The sequence below is a fragment of the Corylus avellana genome, chromosome 1 (genome assembly GCF_965113065.1).
Source record: "Corylus avellana chromosome 1, dhCorAvel1.hap1.2, whole genome shotgun sequence".
Lineage (NCBI taxonomy): Eukaryota > Viridiplantae > Streptophyta > Magnoliopsida > Fagales > Betulaceae > Corylus > Corylus avellana.
The window spans coordinates 47952605-47965559 of record NC_142490.1 but is presented as its reverse complement, the minus strand read 5'-3'; the positions used below and the strand labels follow the sequence as shown (position 1 = coordinate 47965559).

General features: G+C 42.8%; 3 protein-coding genes, 1 non-coding gene and 1 pseudogene across 4 annotated transcripts; 3 read left to right on the top strand and 2 right to left on the bottom strand.

Moving 5' to 3' along the window:
• Window positions 1-313: 313 nt before the first annotated feature.
• On the top strand, window positions 314-3073 carry TRM10 (tRNA (guanine(9)-N1)-methyltransferase-like protein). Its single transcript, XM_059584417.2, has 3 exons — window positions 314-876; window positions 1753-2112; window positions 2740-3073. The coding sequence occupies exons 1-3, from the start codon at window positions 319-321 to the stop codon at window positions 2947-2949; spliced, it is 1128 nt and encodes a 375-aa protein (XP_059440400.2). The 5' UTR covers window positions 314-318; the 3' UTR covers window positions 2950-3073.
• A 634-nt stretch (window positions 3074-3707) lies between these two features.
• On the top strand, window positions 3708-3779 carry TRNAT-CGU (transfer RNA threonine (anticodon CGU)). The gene has a single exon. It is a non-coding gene; the product is annotated as a tRNA-Thr (tRNA).
• A 379-nt stretch (window positions 3780-4158) lies between these two features.
• LOC132172851 (nuclear transcription factor Y subunit B-6-like) lies at window positions 4159-6255 on the bottom strand. Its single transcript, XM_059584418.2, has 2 exons — window positions 6139-6255; window positions 4159-4937 (listed from the first exon to the last, which is right to left on the bottom strand). Exons 1-2 carry the CDS (start codon window positions 6188-6190, stop codon window positions 4303-4305), a joined length of 687 nt encoding a protein of 228 aa, XP_059440401.2. The 5' UTR covers window positions 6191-6255; the 3' UTR covers window positions 4159-4302.
• Window positions 6256-7196: 941 nt separating this feature from the next.
• LOC132171452 (uncharacterized) lies at window positions 7197-11208 on the bottom strand (annotated as a pseudogene).
• Window positions 11209-11457: 249 nt separating this feature from the next.
• Window positions 11458-11868, top strand: LOC148589980 (uncharacterized). Its single transcript, XM_088516000.1, has 2 exons — window positions 11458-11484; window positions 11671-11868. The coding sequence occupies exons 1-2, from the start codon at window positions 11458-11460 to the stop codon at window positions 11866-11868; spliced, it is 225 nt and encodes a 74-aa protein (XP_088372126.1).
• The last annotated feature ends 1087 nt before the right edge of the window (window positions 11869-12955 follow it).

The window sequence follows — 12955 nt, the reverse complement described above, 5'->3', positions numbered from 1 at the left end:
TGAGTTTCTTTTATTGATACTCACAAGGTCCATTATGGATTGCTACAATGAGCGTTACTGGTAGTATTTATGATCACCACTTTAGAAAATGAAAATGAAAGAGATTTGAAATGGAGATGATTGTCAATATTAAATTTTCTTTTTTATCTATATATTTTGCATTCTATAATTTTTTGTTTCTAACTGTACTATAATTTTATTTGTAGTTTTTTTTTTTTTTTTTAAAAACATATTTGTACTTCTTGTTATCATATCTATTTTTATTTAATAAACAAAGGTATATTGCAGTAAACAACTAGAACAGGAAATCGTTCCAACATGGCAACATTCAATTATCAAGGTATATTGCCTCAAGAAAAAAGGAAGAAGATAACGGCGACGTCGTTCCACAAAACCCTAAAACCCAAAAACTCTCTGGTCCGAGTGTTATCGAACACACCCTCGCGCAGGGGCTTGGTTCGAACAATGGAGGACATGCAAAATGACCAAAATGCCGTCGTTAACCCCTCGAATGCCCTCCCCAGCCCTCCCCAAGCCCTCTCGAAGAGCGCCCAGAAGAAGCTGCTGAAGCAGCAGAGATTCGAGGTGAGGAAGGCGGAGAAGAAGGCTCAGGAGAAGCATCAGAAGAGGGAAGATGGGGAGCGGAAGCGGAAGGAGTGGGAGGAGAAGCTGGCGGGCGTGCCGGAGGAGGAGCGGTCGAGGCTGATCGAGTCCCGGCGGAGCCTCAGGAAGGAGAGGATGGAGAAGAGGTCGGAGGAGAGGGAGAGGAAGATCGAGCGGCTCACGAGAGCCAGAGAGCTCGGCCAGAAGATCGTCGTTGACCTCGACTTCGCTCACCTCATGACCCCTTCCGAGATTCACAGCCTCGTTCAACAGGTCCTTTTTTTTTTTTTTTTTTGAAATGTTTATATTTTCATTCTTTCGAGCTATTGCTGTTCTAAATGGGTTGAGACGCTGCCGTTTTGGCACTTGCAGATTTTTTAAGATTATTATACCCTACATTTCTCAAATTAAATGGTTAAGAGTCCACCAAATCCGCATTTGTCATTTTCAAAATATAGTAAAATATGATAAATATCAGAGCGGTAAATACTGGGTTGTGATAGGAGCAGCTAAAAGGATACCTAGTATGCTAAGAATTTTAAGAATCTTGATCCATGAGAATGTATGCGTCACTTGGATGAGGATTGTCTAGATCTTTTCGTGTCTCAACATGGTCAAATTTAAAATATTTAATTAAAATGGAGGTTAATATTTTAGAATTTTACTAATGAGTTATGTGCTTGGGATGAGAGTTTTTAACGAGAAGTGATTGGCTTATCTATATCTTAAGAAGAAGCTATAGAAGTTATTCGTATTTGAATTGCTGCAGTTGCAGTCACATTATAGTTGGTTCAAGATGTTAGAGAGTGAAATCTTCCAGTTGGCATTGCTATATGAAATCTTTCTAGTTCGCGAGAAGTCATTCTTGTATGCTCCATAATTGATGTTGTCTCGTAATCACTGGTCACGAATAATATGGCCTGCCTTGTTGCTTTCCATGTGAGGATCTGGGAATGGGGAGGATTAAACCTTTTTGTAATTGAATTGTTGCAACTTAGCATTGATGTTTGTCTCTGATCACGAATCAGAGCACTCTTCTTTGGTTTTATTGATCCTGTTAATGGTTAATTCATTTTGTTGAGGAACAGTTTGGTATTGTTTTAACATGCTCGGTAATCTTATGTCCTTTATTATTGATAAAACTTGCAGATTATGTATTGTTATGCGGTGAATGGAAGATGTACGAGCCCATGTCATCTGTGGTTGACGGGATGCGAGGGAGAAATGGGAAGTCAATTGCAAAGGCTTCCAGGGTTTGATAAGTGGATGGTTGAGAAGGAAAGTCGATCTTACATTGAAGCATTGCAAGATCAGAAGGAAAATCTGGTATATCTCACAGCGGATGCTGAAACTGTTCTCGAGGAACTTGATCTGAAGAAAATTTACATTATTGGTGGATTAGTGGACCGTAATCGGTGGAAAGGGATAACCATGAAGAAAGCACAAGAGCAGGGAATCCAAACAGCAAAGCTCCCCATTGGAAATTACTTAAAGATGTCAAGTTCCCAGGTATAGTTTTCAGTCTGGCTTGTTCTTTCTATTGGAAGTTTGACTATCATGCGCAGCATTATTGCTTTAATGATAAAAATGTAATTTTTGTGATGAAAGCATGTCTTTGTCTTGGTTTTGGCCGCACTACTTTCACTCTGAGCTGCCTAACAATTAGTATACATGTTCTCAATTGGCATATTAACAGCAAACATTCTCTTAAATGTTCTGGTTTCCTGGGGCAGCATACTTGGCATTTGGAAATCACTGTGCGTCTCAGTTTATGGTTCTCAGCAATGAAATTAGAAAGTATATTATGGAAAATTCTCTATTTGTTCATACGAACCTGCATATTTGGTTGTTGTAGGAGTAATTCAAATTATAATGCAACATTTATCTATATTAGCCTATATGTCACTCACAGTGAAGATAAAGTGATCTACATAAACATCAGTCTCAACCTTACACATAAACTGGGGTTATTCTATTTTTGTCAATTTTGTTTGTAGTAGAACTCAATGGAATATCGCCATATAATAGTACTTGGATAGAGCCCTGAATGGTCCCTCTTCCTGCTACATCTTTTAGAGTGTCACCTGCCTGATTGTTTACTTTTCTCAAATCTGCATCTTGTCTATTTGAGTGCAGGTCCTTACAGTGAACCAAGTGATGGAGATACTCCTCAAGTTTATGGAAACGAAGGATTGGAAAGTTTCTTTCTTTCAAGTGATTCCTCAAAGGAAAAGACCTGAAGTTGATTCAGAAGGATATCAAAAGGTTGAAGGGGAAGAAAACGAAGAGCAAGATGATCAATTGGATACTAAAAAGAAGTGTATTGAAGACCCTTCCCATGGCTAGCCAGGGAAAATTATTGACCGGAACAGATTCTTTTTCCCTTTCATATGGTGCATTTGTAAAAGCACAAAAAGAAATTTATGCCATGTAATTGATTATTCAATGAGAGCTTCAAATTTTTCATGTATATGGCATGTCTTCTGCCCTAGAAATTAAGAGTACTATACTAAATATATGTGCTTTGGAGGATAGCTCTTCTCCCTCAAAATCATATTCCTCTGCCGAGCTTAGAAAAAAAAAAAAAAAAAAAAAAACCCTCTCTTATTCGTTAAATCCTGAAAAAGTTTGTGATTTCAACCGGCGAAACTACCTTGCAGTACCTATTACACCTAAAGCATCTATGGTTATTTAAAAGATTAAAAGCCCTTATGATCAACTTTCACTTCAAATAGTACTCCGCCACTAACCTCATCATCCATATCTAAGTACCAAAACTTATCCAAGAGCAAATTGCTATGAAAAACCAAAAAGGAAATATCAAAAAATAAATATAAGAAATACTTAACTAAACATGTCAAAAAATAATTCTACAAAAGCTCATGTGCAAGGGCTGTAAATAAACGAGTCCATTCGACAACCCGCTCGGTTTAACTTGACTCGAACTCGAGCAAACCCACTCATTACTTTGCACATGTATTATGTCCTGCTCTTCAAATTCGTTTCATCCTTGGACAGAAAGGTTGAGACTTGAGACAAAGCATTGGCAAAAGCGCGGGTCCTTATTCCGTTATAAATATATTTTCCGATTAACTAACAACAAGGCTTCCATAGCATAGTGGTAGTGCGTTCGCTTCGTAAGCGAAAGGTCGCGAGTTCGATCCTCGCTGGGAGCTCCTTTCTTTTCGCGTTTTTCATATATTTGCTGTCATTTTTTCAAACGTCGTCGTTTGCCCAAAACGACAAATAGTATCGTTCTCCTAACATCGCAGTGTGGAGTTCAATCCTTCCTATGGCGCTCAATTCGCGCTTCAGAATTAAGATTATTCATCACCAAAATCCACGTTTTTGCTCAATTAATTATCTCCAGATGTAAGTTTTTCAACCATTAATTCATTCTATATATATACGTTGGTGTTTCTCGTTTATATATATATATATATATATATATATATGATGGCTTTGGTGATTACGTTCTCTCTTCTTAATTATTCCTTAGAGAGATATGGAGATATCATGGATCGAAAATTGTAAGGCAAGAAATTAGTAGGTCTCGTTCTCAAGAAAAGAAAAAAACCATGTTATTCCATTGCATGCATATGCATTAGATTGAAACAGCCAAAGTCCCTCTTCTTCCACCAACTACGTTAGTGTTACCCCTGATCGATCAATGATCATTAAGTAGGTTAATTAGTTCACTCACTTGTACTGCCCATGTGGCTCACCGTTTGCCACTGCAGCAGCCTGCTGGGATGACCCCGCATTCGCTGCATCTCTCAAATACCCACCACCCATGTGATGATGATGATCCGCCGCAGCTCCAAAAAACCCATGGTGATGATGATGCCCGGCCATCTGGAAAACAGGCGCAAAAGCAGCAGCAGCAGCAGCAACCCCCAGCGTGCTAAACTCGACCGCCGCCCTCTTCCCCAGCGGCTCACCTCTTATGGACCCACGATCGCCCTCCATGTCACGGTAACGGTGGAGGTACACCGTGAGCGGCTCGATGTAGTCATCGAAGCCCAGCTTGCTCATTGCCCACAGCACGTCCTCGGCGGTGATTGTCTTCCGCTGCTCGCGTTGGCACCGCTCGTTGGCTTCGCCGGTGATGAAGCTTATGTACTCAGAGACGCACTCCTGGATTGTTTCCTTTGCGTCGTCCGAGATCTTGGCATGCGGAGGAAGGATCTTGCGCATGATCCTTATCACGTTAGCGATCGGCATGAACCTGTCTTGCTCCCTCACCGTGCATTCGTTGTCTTCAGCCGTGGTTGAATGATTGTTGGCGCGGTTCATCTCCGCCGGCCTCATTTTCATATTTGTCAGCTTCAGTCCTGCGAGAAGTTATAAAAAAAGTTCTATTTATCTGACGCAATTCTATATATATATATATATATAGATAGCACAAATTTGACATGACTACTGGCTGTGATTGGACTCGGAAAAAGAAGACAAACAACCAGCCAACCCGGCCTATTCATGTTTTTTCGTCTTCATATATATGTCATCACCTTAAACGCACCTCGAGAAAAGTAGTAGGTGCGTTCCGAAGTCGCTCTTAACTCCAAGAAAGAAAGAAAAGAAAAAAAAAAAAAAAGTAGCTTTTTTTGTTTTGTTTTTTTCTCTCATAATTGATAAATAATCCAGTTCAACTCAAAACGGGTGCGTAAAATAGGAGTTAGATGTCGAGTACGGACATAAATTTGAAGTGGACAGACATATATAGTGGGGGTATATCCTTAAATTAATTATGCTAGCTTATGCATGGAAGGCACTTGTCTCCTGTGGGGTCATATGTTGCATGGATTGTGCATGCCACTTGTACAACCCCACAGCAATATTTTCAAAATTTCCTCAGTCGTTTCGTTTCAACTACGATTTTACCCTACAGCACTCTCAGCTCATGGTACTTTTGAGTTGAATAGAAAAGAAGAGACATGGAGATCGATCGAGATTATTACTGAAATGAAGGATACCAAAGCAACAGTCAATCCCATAAATCTATTTGCAGATGTTTAGACCATTCTATTGTGAATAGAAAACCAGAATACATATCCAACATAATAAAGTTCAAATAGAGATAAAAAAAAATGCCAAAAATATCAACAAAATTAAATGGTCCGATCGAGTTCTTTCAAAAGCCCTAGCCAGGGCTCGCAGTTCAAATCGTGGTGCCAATAATGTTGAACATTGATGAGGAAATAATATTGAAAAAAGAAAAAAAAAAAGTTGATCGATCCGAGTCTGAAAGCTCAAAATGCAGCCTATCTTCTTGCTAAGAGGAGCTGATCGATCAGATTGAAGATACATTTCTATAATGTACATAATATATTCATCCAACGTGAAAAAGAAAAGAAGACATTAATTCATTTGCATGCAAGAAAAGAACACTACACTGTGCAATATCTTCGACATACTAATAAAATGATACTATTTTCAGCTTGTTTTTCATCCTTTCATGCGAAAATGATAAGCAAGATATATATAAGCATATGAAATGCATATCACGTAGTTCTCTCCCGACATATACTTTACCAGAGCTTGCGTTGGGGATCTTGCGGTAGCCATTGAAGCCTCCACGTTCCATTTGGGATTTCTCCACACACCGATCTCTATCTCTCTGGAAAAATTGATCAATGTGGAGTTGAAGCTTGTATGTATTACTTGGCAAGTGTCGAGGTATATAATGCCCAAAAGCGGACACCACGTGGAAGCGGCGACATGAACGAGGAACCCGGCCTGGTGTTACCCGGTTAGAAACAACAGTTACAGTTGGACTGCACTCAGAGCTGCAGGTTGACATGACCGGCAGTCGTAGGTTGCTCCCTGAACCCCCAATTTGCACCACGGTTGACGCGTTATGGAAGTGGGCCTAGCTAGTTTTCAAGTTGGACCCACGTCCGGTGCGGCCATGGGGTTGAGACACTCTTGGCACATCTTGTTTTTACGCCCTTTGCTCATGTAGTATGAACACGTACGTGGATATATGAGGGTGACAATTCATATATATTTACGAATCAGTATGAATATCATCGTATTGAAATATCTATATATTCTTATATATAGGTTAATTTTAATATAATTTATTTAATTAAATTTGTATATGATCTTTCAATTTTAACTCTATTAATTGTGTTCTAGTGCTACTGTCTGATCACATTGTTTCAGGAAACAGATTTGGAATATTCAGTACGTGTTCACGAGTGGTGAAAATATTCCTTTGGATCGGAATGCTTGTAATAATACTGTTTCTTTAATTTGTTCAACTTCTTGAAATGCTTATGCAGAGATTGGATAAAGATCGAGGAGATTCATATCTTTTTGATTGTGGCGTGCTAGATCTGGTTGAGGCGCGAGTAATGTTGTTGTTTTTGGGGAAGATTTTCTTTCTCCTTCAAGAACAGTTACTATTGCTTTTCAATTTGTAGAGCTACTTAGATTTAACAAATGTTATCGACAGCCTCAAGTTAACAAAGAAGTGGTGTGGGTTCCTCCTTTACTTGGTATTCTTAAAGTCAATTGGGAGATTTAACAAATGTTATCGACAACCTGAAGTTAACAAACAAGTGTCCTCTAGTTGGTATTCTTAAAGTCAATTGGGATGCTGCTATTGGTAAAAGACAGCAAACATTAATTAATGGGAGGGATCGAATGAACTACGTACTATAAGGTACGTAAAATGAAACTACACTTAATTCAGACAAACATCATTAACTCAGGCCTACTGATCATGTATACAATATTGCTATTATGCTCGTCTTCCAGCACAGGATAATGCGCCACAAGAGCATCTTGTGCTCCAATATACAGCGAGTTATAAATCTTCCAGTAGACCTCCCTAACCTTGCGAGCAGGATGGAAGAGCCCCTGAAGACAGTAGTTTAGCACAATAGCAGCACCTAAGGCCACCCTCATTCCTTCAATTGCTTCCATGACAGCATTTATCACATGCGGGGAAGTCTCAAAAATGTTTGGCCACACATAGTTGAGCAAGTGGACTAAAGCATCTTCACAACCCAAACCAGCAACCCCCAAGGCTATGTGTTTAACAGCAGAAGCCGCAGTCTGCCTGTGAACCAAATCCCTATCCATGAGGGCATCCTCAAGCAATGGGGTCACGGCATAGATGTAGTCTTTTCCCATTTCACCGATATACTCAAACAGAAAAGAGAGGGATTTCAAGACACCGTTCTGCACATTAAGTTCTGGCACACGATACTCATTCATCAAAGCCGGCACAACCGTAAAGGGAGAACAGGTTTCTGCAACTATAGCAATGGCGACAGTTGTGCAGACACGGTTCTGCCGCTCCTGCACCTTGAGATTATTCAACAAGGTAGCCAGGACATCTTGTGGTCCAATGGCTTTGGCAATATACCCAAAGGTGTTCACTGTAGCTCGCCGAATACCCTTCTTGTGGGCTTTAAGCATCTCAAGAAGCTCAAAGCAAATTCTCATCCACTCCCTTGCCGGAACAAACTCAGCCCCACGGTCAGCAATTCGTCCAACAAGGTCAATGCAGTTCTCCTGGACTTTCTCATGCCTATTCTTCAGAATTGGTGTCAACCTAGGAAGCAAATCCTTTATAGGAGGAGTCATCTTTGTCATACCAATAACATTGACAATTGCCTTAAGAGCTCCCAGAATTGATCCCAAAACCTCCGGATACTCTTCTCCAAGATACTCATACAAGACAACACCAAGGTGACCCATCAGTTGTTCCTCCAGGCACTGCTTCATGACAAGAGCAATCCTTGAAATGAGATCAGCTGCTTGTTGTCTCACCTTTGCGCTCTTGTTATTCAATCGCCATTTTATGGTACCACAGATCTGGGGTAGGTACGATTTCACTCTCTGCCCAAGTGAGTTCACAACCGCACCAAACCCGTTAAGCATTACATTGGCATCATCACTGGTCTGCTCTTGGAAGGCATAAAGGATTCCATCAATAAGAAGCTCTTCCAACCGAGCATCAATATCAGATGCACCCAAGTTGGCAACTACCTTCTCAATGGTTTCCATAACCATTCGCCTGTAAGGCTCACTCTCATCTTTAAGATCCTCAACAATTCTCCCTACTATATCGGCAACACCAACTTTGTTTGCCATCTCCACCGTTGTCTCCACAAGTTGCCTATAGTTTCTCCTATCCAAAGCCATCCTCCTGACCCAGAAGTTTCTAAAGAACTCAGGAAGAACATCATTGCGAATGTCCACACCCTCCGTACTCGCACATTGCTTCACAACCTTCAGAACAATCTTCTTCATCTCCTCATCGGGTGACTGAAACTCACGAATCAAAATGACCATAACCTTCTTAGTATAGTAACTAGCATATTTCGCATCCATAAGCGGGATGATAAAGCCGATAGCCTTCAAGAACGCAGCCAAGACTTTCCCACGGTGTGACCTGATACCCGTCCACAAAGGCATCAACACTGAGTCAAAGCTCTCAATACCATAGGGGGCAGCAGCCTCAGCAAGAGCAGCCAAAGACAATGCGGTGATTGTCCTCACCTTCTGATTCTCATCCAGCAGACCATGTTCTATGATCTCCACAAGAGACCTCAGATGAGGAAGCGCAGCACAACCGATCAAGATAGCAATCTGCTGAACAATCTTAATCCCAGTGTGCCGAGCTTGCCATGATTTCTTACTCTGACACACGGCCTTCAAGAAGGGCAAGAGAGCAGGAATCCCAAGAGCAGAAGCAACAACACTGAAAGCTCTGGCGGTCGTGTTCCTGACATATTCATCAATGTTATCAATATCTGGTCGCATAGCAGCAATCATGGTGGCCAAGCCAGCAGCTTTACTAAGATTGGAAATAATCTCTCGCCCTTCAACACGCGCATAGTAATCCTCATCAATCAGCAGGGGCTCAATCACAACAAGAATCTTATGCACATAAGGGCGTACCAACTCATCCAACTTATAAAGAACCCTATCACTTACCTTCACCAAGAGATGCCTCTCTTGGTCCTCCAAAGTGGGTTGCATAAGCAACGGCAGAATCCGGTTAAACAAGGGGCCGGCCCCGAACTCTCTCGCCTTATCAGTAAGCTGCCGCAGCGCCGTTTTCCTCTGCGGTGGTGTTCCATTCTTGACCTTAAGCAAGAGCTTCATGATCTTCCGCTCTTTCTGCTCTTCAGGGGACAACTCCTCCTCATCCTCCTCATTCAACAACGCACCAAAGTACTGGTAGTCCTCGGGCTTCATAAACGGCAAGCCACTAGGCGCTTCTTTGGGCACGTCAAACTGCTGGCCGCGATTCTCTTCGGGAATTGAATACAGCGGCGTCCCCAGGGGAGTGGGCGTCGCAAGCAGCTTCCTTGCCGGCGTCCTAATAGGCACATAGGATGCTGGAGGCTCCAAAATCTTATAACCCTCTTGCGGAAACATGGAGTCCAGTTCCTCATCGGTCAAAGGCCGGTTCCTCTCCTCGATATCCTTCTCCCACCTCAGCAAATTGTACTGCTCCGGGGTGATGGAGCCACGCAGATTGATTGCCCCCGGCGTCGGGGTCGCCAGATGGACTCCGCCCACGGGAGTAATCCCAGGTGTGAACGCCGCAGCAGCAGCAGCAGAAGGCGTTGCCCCCGCCATTGGGGTCGCGCTGCCCATGGTGGAGGGCGTCTCGTCCCACCTTGACCTCTGCCGCTTCGGAGTGGGCGTGGCGAGGCCTGAAAGCTTTGGCGTGGCATCCCACGTCATCCCAGCCGGGGTGGCTCCAGGAGTAGCCCCACCGGCCGGGGTGGCATCTGCCAATCTCCCAGGCGTTGGCGTCTCGTCCCAGCGATTCCTCCTTCCAACAGACGCAGACGGTGTTGCATCGCCCAATCTCCCAGGAGTCGGAGTCGCATCCCACCGCCCCGGGGTTGTCTCCTCCGGTAAGTCCCAATCCGACGTCGTCTTGGCCTTCTTGGCCGCCACGGCAACGCCTTCGTCCTGGGACTGGTCCCACCGATTCCTCTTCTTGGGACCCTTATCCTCAGCAGCCTTATTCTCCTTGATGGCGGCCTCCTCTTCCTCCTTCTTCTTGGCTATCCTCTTGAGAGTCTCCTCCTTCTCCCTCTTGAGCGCCTCCTCCCTCATTACGTCGGCGTAGGTTCTGACCGAGGGGTCCGGGGTCTTCTCGCCAGCGGCGAAGGCGTCATGCCTCTCGGGAGAGATCACGCGGCTGAGACTCCTTTTGCGGTAGTCGCCCTGGCGGTCGATGATGCGCTGAGGCTTCTTGAATCCCAGAAGGACGTCATTGTCGTCTTCGGCTCCTCCACGGGGTATTTCCTTGAGGAGAAACTTGGATGCGGTGTAGGAGGCGAGCTTGCGGGCGACCTCGTTGTCCATGGTGTCGATGTTCTCATCATCCTCGTTGACGGGGATGGACGTGACGTAGGCATCGCGGTCGTTTCCGCCGTATAGGTCGGTGTCAAAGGTGACGGAGGTCAGGGACGCCAGTTGCTGCTCCATGCGCCTCCGCTCTTCCTGGGTCTTCGAGATCTCCGGGTCCATGGTGAGGTTACGATTACTCCAAGCCCTGGACAAGAAAAGATGGAATTAGGTTACAATTACTCAAGCCCTAGACAAGAAAAGATGGAATTAGGGTTTTCATAGAAATATTTAACTAGAGTAAGAGGGGGCCTCTAATCCCGGGAATAGATCCTCGTATCAAGTTAATGGTCAGAATCTTTCTAAAGAGATTTTAGGCCATAAATGAGACACATGTTCCATTAATAAAATAATAATAAAATCTAGGGTGGCCAGCCGTCCCGTTAGTTTTTTAAAAATGTATATTATTTTATTTTATTATTGAGACAGGTATTTGACTATTAATTGGATATTTCCCAGTCCAAAATGGACCAGGATCTATTCCTTATGGAAGTGTGTTCAAATTTATATGGAAATTAATTAGCATCCTACTTCGCCAACTGTTGCTTCCCTCTCTCAAGCGACACCATCCAAACGATTTATATGCCCAATGAAACGATACCCGCCCAAATGGGCGCATGCATGTGATTTTTCTTTTTCTTTTTCTTTTCTACCAGTTAACCTTTGGTGGCATTGCAGAAGAGGCTACGATCGATGAAGATGGAAAAGTATGGGTGTGGCGCCGGTTCATTAGTGATGATAGTCCTGGTGGCGGTTCTGCTCCTCTCTCTTCCATTGTTGATGGGTCCATTGCAACCGCCTCCTGCTTCTATTATCCTTATCTTCGTGGTGGCGTTGGTAGCCATTCTCATTTTCCTCCATCAAGCCTCCAACTGATGTATATATACATTAATAGCCTTTGAGATTTGTCGTTTGTAATACACATTTTTGGTTCTCCGTTTGTGAGAGAGAATGTAATGTGCATTTGGAGATAGTTTAATTCTGAACACACACATATATATGTATTCTTGAAGCCCTTTAATTACCATATATAATTTCTTCTTTCTTAGTCTTCGATTTATTATTAAATTTATGTTTCGTCATTGCCTACACTGACCAAACAAGGATGATCCTTACAAGCGATAATTAAGACAAACTGTGCTTTGTTCTATTGAATTATCATCGTTATTTCAGTCATCCTTCTCTCCCCCATCTTCTTCTATATATTTCCTCATTTCTTTTTTAAAGTTATGTTTGTATGGTAATGAGAAAGTGCCAAATGTACACACATGAACAATAACTACTTACGTCTATTTTAGCAGTGTTCATGGAAGAACCCAACAAATCCAGAGTAGGCTACGTGTTGGTGAAGTTGGCGGTGGAAATGGGGTTTTGGCCTCCTCCCAAACCATATAAGTCAGATATGTCACCAACTTTTTCGGTCGGAGGGGAGTTTTCGACATTCACCAACATTGCCAAGTTGGTGCCGGTGGCAGTGAGACATGCATAACAGAAAAAAGGGCGTTTCCTCACCTAGAGAGACCAAAGACGAAGAGACTCAGAGGTGTTACACCGACAACGGTGAGATGGGAAAAAAATTGACAGTATCACAACGATAACGATAACAAACATGATGATACATTAATAAAAATACAGAATAAAACAAGACATACAACGGTATCACGGTGAGATTTGAGTGGTCATGCCGGTGAGACGGAGGGATGGTGAGATGAGAAGATGAGGAAACTTCTAGAAAGTCAGAGAAGAAGGGGCGTTTGGTGCTTCAACATTGAAAAATGAAGTGACTACAAGGTTTGCTAACTTGGTGATCATGAATATATTACGTACCTGTGTAAACAACGCCGTTTGAGCAAACTACCAATTTTTTTTTTAAAAAAAATTATTATTATTCCTTGTTACGTCGGGTTGGGTCGGAAAACCGACATTTCATAATCCTTTATGCCGTCCGACCCAACAAAGTAGG

What these genes read in the sequence shown, in the direction of transcription:
- LOC148589980 (XM_088516000.1), top strand. Translation starts at nt 11,458, where the DNA reads ATGGACCAGGATCTATTCCTTATGGAA. An exon ending in AGGATCTATTCCTTATGGAA is followed by an intron (nt 11,485 to 11,670) that starts GTGTGTTCAAAT and finishes GTGGCATTGCAG; the next exon opens with AAGAGGCTACGATCGATGAA.
- LOC132172851 (XM_059584418.2), bottom strand. Translation starts at nt 6,190, where the DNA reads ATGGAACGTGGAGGCTTCAATGGCTACCGCAAGATCCCCAACGCAAGC. An exon ending in GATCCCCAACGCAAGCTCTG is followed by an intron (nt 4,938 to 6,138) that starts GTAAAGTATATG and finishes AACTTCTCGCAG; the next exon opens with GACTGAAGCTGACAAATATG.
- TRM10 (XM_059584417.2), top strand. Translation starts at nt 319, where the DNA reads ATGGCAACATTCAATTATCAAGGTATATTGCCTCAAGAAAAAAGGAAG. An exon ending in TTCACAGCCTCGTTCAACAG is followed by an intron (nt 877 to 1,752) that starts GTCCTTTTTTTT and finishes TAAAACTTGCAG; the next exon opens with ATTATGTATTGTTATGCGGT. An exon ending in TAAAGATGTCAAGTTCCCAG is followed by an intron (nt 2,113 to 2,739) that starts GTATAGTTTTCA and finishes ATTTGAGTGCAG; the next exon opens with GTCCTTACAGTGAACCAAGT.